The following is a 9,465-nucleotide window of genomic DNA, read 5'->3' on the forward strand; positions in this document are numbered from 1 at the left end:
GGCCGGGGTGCGGGCCGGGATGCGGCGGAGCCGCGGGATCGGGCGGGGCACGCGTGCGGTACAGCCCGGGCGGCTCACGGGCTCTGCGCGGATGCTGCCTTAGCGTCGCCGAGGCTTTGGGCGTGTTGTTGTTTTTTGTTTCCTTCCCTCCTGGAAGTTTCCTCCCTCCTTCCCTTTCTCCACCCCTTCCCCAGTCACTACATTTCCTTCCCCCGTGTCTGGCCGGTTCGGACTCCTGCTCCATCCCCTCTCCTGACGGGGGATAGCGCTGCTTCCTGCTAGGCCAGGAAAGGTCACTGACAAGAACACACTTTCCTCTCCGGGGCTGGGAATGATTTAGCAGTCTAGTTTTCCTGGAACAGACTTCGGGTTAGACAAGTCATAGGAGAGAGATGGAGAACCAAGTGATTTGAGAGCAGAGTTAGAGCTGAGGAGTAGGGAAGAGCACTCTGCCAGATTGCTGCTCCATCCTCTGATGGCAAGATGTCCCTTGCCTTGTTTTGGGGTGGTCATAGTGTTCCCTGACCCCATTCCTATCAAAGCCCGAGGCAGAGAGCATTTCCCATACCCTGTTAGCCTCTTATGGCAGGACAGCAAGCTCCAGTTACTGCAGTAAAAGTGGCAGATCTGCTCTTCAAACCATCCAGATAGCTGATATAAGAAATGGTTCTGGTAAATGACTATGCTAAATCATCACTGCTGCCTCGTGCCATTCCTGATTCCACACACAGGAAGACAGACCCCCAAACTTCAAGATTTGGCTTAACTGCATAAATCTCAGTTCTATATTTCAAAAAGAGTCAGCTAAAGGACTTTCACCTAGCATATGGGAAATCCAGGATAAACCCTGCAACATTTTGCAGAGGAAGTCTCAGGGCAATGTCTCTGAAAAGGAAGGTAAAAGACCTTTAATGTACAAAGCCTTGGTAAGTCTCAAGAATATGATAAAAGAAGGTCTAGAGAACAGATACAAATATGTTGGATATTTACCAAAGGCTGGGGTTGAAGCAGATACAGAACTGACCCAGTGTCATTGTACAAGTTGTTCTGTGGAGATGTTTCTGAAGTTCTTATAAGTGTTAAAAAGTTTCCTAAACGTGTCAGCTGATCTCCCTGCCAGTCAACCACCTCTGCTCTGTCAGCTTCTCTGAGGGTCATGAAGTGGCTCAGGGAGTGTTTAAACAATTTACTTCAGCCTAAACAGATTTTAACGGGAAAATAAACTGCATGACACATACCTTTTATTTTTTTTTTAAATCAAGCTGGTTCCCAATGCACCAGGTCCCTATAGAACTGTGGTCTCACATCTTCTCTGTTCCAATGTGAGGGTCTGAAGACTCTTTCACGGGACAGGTACTGATAAACAGAAAAAATCAGATACTAAGAAACAGTTTTTTATGTCAAACCCTCCAAGAAACATCCAGAAAAGCTTTTAGTGGTCCTTGCAAGCATCAGTTTGAGATTTCAGCACTTAAAATTTATGTGTGAATCTGTTTTGCTTGTAAACCTGGCTCAGCACCCACTGCCTGGGGCTTCCTGAGCTGGCTGGCACTGCCTGGCCCGTGGATGTGCCTCCCTGTCTGGTACTTCCACTAATGAGGACTCCAAAGTTAATTTCTGCTCCAATTCATTGGGCTCTTCAATAGTAATAAATGACAAAGTTTGCCTAGGCAAACCTTGTGTGTTTACAGTGCAGCCACATATAAATGATAAAAGTTTAGATTGTTTGGGGTTTGTGTGCTTTCTATTTTGGTTTTATCAATATGCTTGGAAGTGATGAATGTGCTGGTTTATTGCTAAAATAGGTCACTGCATTATTTTAGCTACAGAGTTGTAACAGGCAGCATCACTGTAAATAATCCAGGTTTTTGGAAATAGCAATTTAATTACAGATTTACTTTTCTCTCAAGATAAAGAGTTTCAAGTAAAATAGGTGATTAATTACATTTTCTTTCCTTTTTAATACTTAAGTCTGTGTAGCTTAACACACCTTTGTTATTTATTATTTATTTTTCTTTGCCACCTAATGTTTTCTGCAACACTTTTAGCAGCAATAGAGTAATAAATGCTGGAATAAAATGGTATTTGGCCCAAAAGTCACCAGGAACATGACTTCCCATTATCAGAGCATGCATTCAAAGCAGAGAGCTATCCTTTAATCTCTCAGCAGAGCTTATTTTAGCCTGGAGCTGTGCTTGGCTGGGTTGTTGTCTGAATGTGTTTTGTTGTTAGGTAGGAAAGGGGCATGTGGATGGATGTGAAAGTCAGCAGTGACTCAGCCTGGCTCCAGGGATTTGCATGCAGCTTTTTGTTTGAAGAGCATAAGTGAAAACGGAGCAGGGAATGCCCCCCACTGCAGAAGTGAGATATACAGAGAAGCTTTTGGAACAGGCAAGGTTCTAAATACAACTGTTTTCCTTAAGGACTTTTACTTTTTGTCCTGACTTGACCTTCATGAGGATTGGTGACAGCTGCTCTTGACACAGAGTGTCCCAACAAATGGGAGCTGTTTTGGCTGGCCTGGCTGCACTAACACAGACACCACTCAGGACATTCCAGCAGGACAATTTACATGAGAAGCAGCATGGTTTGGGTTTGTGTTCACTGTGTGCACCAGGAGCTCTGCCTTTGCTGCACTGGATCATACACTCATCAATTTACACTTGTGTTTCATAGCAGGAGTTCAGACCAGGTTGTGCTGTCAGAAGGAGCATTTCCACCCCTGAGCTCCTGGCCCTGCTGTGGGAAGGTTTGGGGGCTCTCTAAGAGCTTTGCAGCTGCTTCCTGGGGTACTGCAGGGAATTGGTGCTGGTGTTTGGTTATTTGACCCTTAATCTGGTCCCCACAGCACAGCAGGGTATGAGGAGCCATCCTTTGGGTAACTTGCTTTGCATCAGGAATGATCCCCTCAGGTATTTCCATTCAGATGTAGCAAAGGGGACTGTGCTGGCTGCTTTCCTAATGGTGGCATTAAAAAAGCAGATGTCTTCTAAGAAACTCAAAGTAGTCTTATTTAATTGCTTTCCATGAGAATCAGTAGGATCATTACTAGTTTGATCTGTAAATTGTGCAGTCAAAGACTCTTAATATGTTCTAAAATATAAATGTGTTGTCCTGGTCTACCCTATAGGAATTAGAACTGGTGGAGGATGTCTGGAGAGGGGAAGCACAGGATCTTCTTACCCAAATTGCACAGCTCCAGGAGGAGAATAAACAACTGATGACAAACTTGTCTCACAAAGACATTAATTTCACAGAAGAGGAATTTCAGAAGCATGAAGGCAAGTTTGATACTTCAAATTCAGTCCTTGCTTTGTTACAAAAAGCAATGCTTAATCAAAATACTTTGACTGGATATTCTGGTGTGGTTTTTCCCTGTAGATTAATTCCAATCTGGATGTTGAAGGCTTGTTTGTTTATTGGGGTTTTTTTACCTAAATAGAAAATCTCTGAATACATGATGGTACTGAAGACATGATAAGAGGTGGAGGAATGAGGGAAAGAAAACCAAATTTTTGTTTGGCTGAAAAGCATCTCTGGAGGTAGAGTCTAGATACACCTTTTGGTCTATCTCTGTCTGGTTTCTCATTTTGCTGGATGTGGATGAAACTCTGCCCAACACTGTGAAAGCTGCACTCCCTCTCTCCCTGAGGCTCAGTGCTGCTCACTTGCACTGGGGAAATGCATAATTAAACCTTCAAAAAGTAAAAATTGTTAAACCTCTCAAGATATTTTTTAAAACAAATGCAATGCTTTCAAATTAGGAGTCAATTAGTGGCAAAGAAGTAGCTCAACATCAGGCTGACAAACTCCATGCAAAATTCAGCATGGCAGCAATGAGTCATGGACCATGAAGACTGACATTGTGTTACAAAGAACCAGCTTCCCCTTTGTTTTCTTTTTTCTTCCCTTCTTTTTTTCCCTTCCAGTGGCTATCTAGCTCACTGCAGCTCATGTGCTTGCATTTAAATATAGCCATACTCGTCACATCCAGCCAGCCAAGCAAATGCCAGACGTGCTTTTCTTGTTATTTTTACTGTGTCTACCCATGTATGACAACACAAACAAAACCATAAGCCCATTTCAGAGCTTAGGGTCTGAGATCACTGATATTCTTTGGCCAAAGTATTCAGTTTAAGTGAAATCTTTTAATTTATATCAACCCCATTTAATTATTTGGATCTATTATATCAAACCTGACTGGTTTTCTTTTAGGACATATTGTCATTAATGAGCAGGGATAGATTTGTCTCAAGTGACTTGTTTGGACAGTGTCAGAAAGCAGTTCTGCTGCTCTTTTTCAGTCTCTGTCCTTTTGTCTGATGTAGAGGCCAGAGAGGCAGGATTTCAGGCTCAGTCCTGTGTTAGGTGCACTGATTTTGAGCAGACTGTGATTGATCCCATCTCCCCTGAGCTCACTGCTTACTCACCAGACAGTGACTGGGGTGATTTCACACAGGCTACAGAGGCCACTGATCTGGGTGTGCAAGACCTTGGGAGTCAATCCTGCCAGTTAATTCTCAGAGCCTTGTTTGAGTGTGATGAAGTGTTCATGGCAGAGGCAGGGGCAGTCCTGTGCAAACAGGAGTGTTCTGTGCAGTCTGAGCAGAGCAGGGTTCCTGTGACATGACCTGTGACAGCAGAACACAAAACACGAGGGAGGGGTTGAGATGAGCCTCTAACATCCATTAAAGTGGCTCCTCCCAAGCCCAAATGGAGCCCTGCTTGATGGTGCTGAGTGATAGGAATATCCCAGGAAAATGCCAGATGCAAACTTGACCCAAGTGTGTCAAACAGGACGAGCAGGCTCTGTGCCACTGCAGGGGAGCTGCTGTCTCAGCCTGGCTGTGCTCAGGGACAGGCAGCAGGATGGCAGCACTTGTGTGACCCTCCTGTGCTGCAGGACCTACAGCTCCCCTCAAAAGGGACATTGAACTTGTGCTGAGTGTTTAGGTAATGGTGCAGTGCCACAGGCTCTGCCTGGCACAACTCTGCCAACTTGTATGGACACGGCACTGAACAGATCACTAAACATAAAGAATGTTCTTTTTTTTTTCCAGTTTATTTTCTTTCTTTTCTTGGTGTCCTCCCCTCCAGCTGCTTTCCATTCTCTTGCTGGAACAACACCAGGATCACAGCAAACCACAGGAAACTGCTCATAGGATGTGCCTGGGGAAGCTGGCTGGGTGTGCCATTTAAGATCTTGCATTTATTAGAGTTTGAACCATTTAGAGATAATTATTTTACATTTAGGGCACTTAGTGATTTCCCTCTTCTCTTTCCCAGTGCCTGAGGAAATGGAAGGAGATGTGACTGCTTCATAAAACTCCCCACCTTTCCTTCCCCCCCACCACTTCCTGAAATAAAAATTGTAGTGATCTGTGCACACAATTGAAGCCTTTTAGGCTCACCAAATGTTAGCAAAAAAAAAAAAAAAAAAGAGCACAGTGGGAGGAAAAGTAGTCAGCATTGAATGGTATTTTTTCTTTAAATAGCACCTGCTATCTGGAGATCTCAAAGCATCTCACAAGAACTAATGGATACAGCTGCATTCACTACCTCCTTCTGGGTGAAACCACCAGTCTAAAGTTTCACTGCAGTCCCTCTAGTTCAAGGCAAAGTTTTGGATTCTTTTGGTTTTAAATACAGCTGATGTTTCAGGCCCCAGCCCTGAGATTGGCTGCAGTGAGGTTTGTGGGTGCAGAGAAGTACCAGACCTGTCCTATGAGAGAGGAATGTGGATCTTTTAGAACAGTTAAGCTGCAGTTTGTGTTTGTGACACTTGTTCTCCCAGGTGGGTATGAGCTGGTACCACAGCAAAGAATTAAAATTGTCCTGTGAAAAACTAGAACCCAGAGCAGCACAGAGCTGATAAAAACCAGGGTCCAGAAATAGAGCAGGCAAATGTACCACAGAATTAAAAGGGGTGAGAATGTAACACTAGAATGTGAACACCATGTCACTGACAGTTCTTTTCTGGGCTTTGCCAGGAACATGTCCTGGGAACCAAATTCCTGGCCAGCCATGACCAGCAGTGCTTCCCCAGCAGAGCAGTTCCCTGTTCTCTGCAGAACCACAACTCTGCTCCTTTAGCACTGAGGATTGGAGTTGCTGCTCCCCTGTTTGCTCTGGTCCCTGCCTGCATGGGAGCCCAGAGCTGTGCAGGAGTGCACATCCACCAGTGACTCCCTTTCCTTCTCTGAGCTTTGTCCTGCTCTGCTCTGTTATCCATCAGTTCATTCTGTAGCTGACCTGTGAGCTGGAGTTCTACAGACATGCAGCTCATTTCTCTTGTGGGAACAACTCTGGATTTCTCTGATGAGGGAAGAACAAAACCAGGAAGTCTGAGCTGATGTTAGAAAGTAGAGCCTTTCCTGGCTGGATACATTTGATGCATACAGAGAATATTTCTGATGTGGGAGCTGCTTTAATATGTTGAAAAGGAAGCAGCTTTCCAGCCAGCCCAGAGTGGGGAGTGCATTAGCACCACTTGCAGTTCATAAATGGAAGAAGCTGAAGACCCACATAACAAAGGACTTTGCCAAAATGAGTAGAGTTAGCAGCAGAGCCTGTATTTGAGCTCCTGCTTGGGTTGGGCTCTGGCCAGGGGAGCCTCACACTGCCCTGGTTGCAGGGTTTGCATCTTCAAGGATGTTGTGCAGTGTGATTTCATGTGACAGCTCAGGACCATCAAACTGCACATCTCTGTGCCATTCTCAGGGAAGAGCAGGGCAGGAGATTCATCATCTCACCAAGGCAAATCCTCTGCTCTGTGTCTGCTCTCAGAGTCCATCACTGCAGGGCCAGATCCAAGTTATAGATCTCTGTAATGATAAATAGAAGAATGGTTCCTGTGGTTTATGACATTTCCTAATGATTCATTGGTCAGATTTAAGGTTAATATAACCCTTTCTTTATTTTCAGACAAGATCAGTGTTGGATTCTTGGCAATATTCCAAACTCCTTTCACCAGTGTAATGCTATCAAGTATTCTTCTCTCAAGTACAATTACTCTAGATATGAATTACCACACAATAGGATGGGAAAAGGGTGGCAAAACATGAGGAGAAAATATGTGACCATAATTCAGACTAAATTTGTGTTCTGCACTCAGGATGGGGATAGCCTCTGAAGGTCCTGTTTCACCTTTTTTTCTCCAAACACAAAACTGGACTTCAACTAAAAATCAATCTAGTTCAGTGCTCCTCAGCTGGTTTGGATCCAGATGCAATCCACAACAGTGATATGTTGTTTACATCTTACTGAAGATCCAGATCATCTTTTTTACAATTTTCACAAGGCCTTGGCCAGCTGATTCCAGAGATAATCACACAGATAACCAAGCTCCCTGGGGCATGGTGTGAACATTGATGTAAAACTACTAAGGCAGAGAGATGCAGCAGTGTCACTCACTGTTATAAATGTTTCTGAGGACTGTCAGTTCCTTTTTCAAGGAGTCTCTGTGCAGTGGCTTTATGGAGTGGATTCTGTCATCTGTGTTCTCTGTTACCCTTGAGGTAACCTCTAAAGCATCTCTGTAATTCTACCAGCAGGCAACTTCCAGATTCTACTTAAATATTCCTCATTGTTATTGTTCTCAGGCTCAGCAGCTCCTGCCTGCCCTTAGTTTGTGTTCTGTGTTCTTTTTTTAACCAGGGATGTCAGAGAGAGAGCGGCAAGTCATGAAGAAGCTGAAGGAAGTGGTAGATAAACAGAGGGATGAAATCAGGGCAAAGGACCGGGAACTCGGACTCAAAAATGAGGATGTAGAGGCTGTAAGTGGCTCTTGGCCTTCCTATTTCTGTTCTTTCTCACCCACACTTCCACAGCCTGGTTTTGAGTTTGAAGTTGATACAGAAAGTATAAACAGTGCTGGATTAATAGTCCTGCAGCTGAAGTGTCCAGCAGAGCTGGAGTGTCCGGAATGGTCAGGCCTCAGTGCAGTCCCACACCAGGGATGCAGTGTGGATCATCTCTGCATGAGAAGGGCCAGCAGCGACCTGTTCAGATGAGTCACAGACTCCACTGTGACTCCAGGCATGATGTGAGATTTGGCACTTTCTGTGCAATGACCTCCTTACCCATATTTTGCTTCCCATTCTTCACACTGCCTCATGTCCTTAGGCCATGGCACTTTCGTGGTGCCAGTAAGGCCAGGCTTAGGTGATCTCTGCTCTGCCCAATGCCTCTGGCAGGTGCTGCAGCCTTTGAGTTGGGGCTGTCCACACACAGCCAGCAGGTCACATCTGCCTCAGGAGAGAGCCCTGGAGCTCAAAGCAAAGCACCTAGAAACTGAACACTGAGGATTCCTCTGTCTTGTCTTTCTTCTCCCCTGGGTTAAGATTTGATTCAGAATCCCAGAAGCCACCCTATCCTTGAACTAATATCACAATTGATGGATTTGCTTTTATCTGAAAAACTTCCTGTGCTAGGGGAATTTACTCTAGAAATCAATTAAATTTGGGTGGCTGAAAGTGTTGTAGATAATTAGATATTAGAAAAACCAATCTGGGGGTGAGGAGAGGGGGGGAATTTTTCAGATTAAATGCAACAGGAACCCACTACTTCAAGGTGGTGTTTGGGTCTGGACTATCATGGCTCATGGCTGAATGGCCACTGAGCTCCTGCATGGATGTTTTGCAGCTGCAGCAGCAGCAGAACAGGCTGATGAAGATCAACCACGACCTGAGGCACCGCATCACGGTGGTCGAGGCCCAGGGGAAGGCGCTGATTGAGCAGAAGGTGGAGCTGGAAGCGTATCTGCAAACCAAGGAGCAGGAGATGGGCAACCTGAGAGCTGAGCTGGGCAAGCTCAGAGAAAAGCTGCAGGGTGAGGACAGCCAGGCCAGCCAAAATGGGGAGGAAGTAAAGGTAAGAGGCACTTTGGATCACTTTTTAAACAGCCTTTTGAAAAGCTCTGGACTTCATACCAAGCACCTCTTTGAGTTTTGGTTGTGGTAGTGTGTTTGCTTCATTTTCTTTGTACACACCTACCCCTTCCCCCAAAGGAAAACAAACCAGTTCCTTGGAGGGTCTGGGTTTTCCAAAGACAAACAGCCAGGAGTAGCTTCAGCTTTGCTAGATCTGCAAATATTCAAGGCCAGATGGGTCACAGGGGTGGTGGTGGCAGCTGAACCACAGTGGAACAGAATCTGCCAGAAGTGGTCCCTGAGTCAGGGCAGAGCTCTGCACACCTGGTCCCTGCAGTTCTTATGGCACTTCAGATCAGCCAGGACTAAGCTGGTGAAGTGCTACCAAATCAACATATAAATATTTCAAGGCACTTTTTAGAGGAACCAGCTTTGGTCTTATTTCTGCTTTTGCTTCCTATTAGAATTTGTGCAGTGAAGTGTTGTGAGCACAGATGTTCATGAAAAGCAAACGTTCCTGCTGGCAGAGCCAGGTTCTTGCAGAACAGGCAAAGTGACAGTCTGCAAATGGGGCTGGGCTGAGATCAGAGCAGCA

At 45.2% G+C, this 9,465-nt stretch overlaps 1 protein-coding gene across 2 annotated transcripts in view; it reads left to right on the forward strand.

The window, feature by feature from the left end:
• Positions 1 to 3,116: 3,116 nt before the first annotated feature.
• RILPL1 (Rab interacting lysosomal protein like 1) overlaps positions 3,117 to 9,465 on the forward strand; it is a 17,311-nt gene continuing 10,962 nt past the window's right edge. For both annotated transcript variants that reach the window (XM_031059460.1, XM_014308258.2), the window contains exons 1-3: positions 3,117 to 3,281; positions 7,657 to 7,775; positions 8,644 to 8,871. In XM_031059460.1, coding sequence (XP_030915320.1) covers positions 3,221 to 3,281; positions 7,657 to 7,775; positions 8,644 to 8,871 — 408 coding nt within the window. In that variant the 5' untranslated portion in view covers positions 3,117 to 3,220. The remainder of the gene's footprint in view (positions 3,282 to 7,656; positions 7,776 to 8,643; positions 8,872 to 9,465) is intronic.

The sequence above is a fragment of the Geospiza fortis genome, unplaced genomic scaffold (genome assembly GCF_000277835.1).
Source record: "Geospiza fortis unplaced genomic scaffold, GeoFor_1.0 scaffold145, whole genome shotgun sequence".
Lineage (NCBI taxonomy): Eukaryota > Metazoa > Chordata > Aves > Passeriformes > Thraupidae > Geospiza > Geospiza fortis.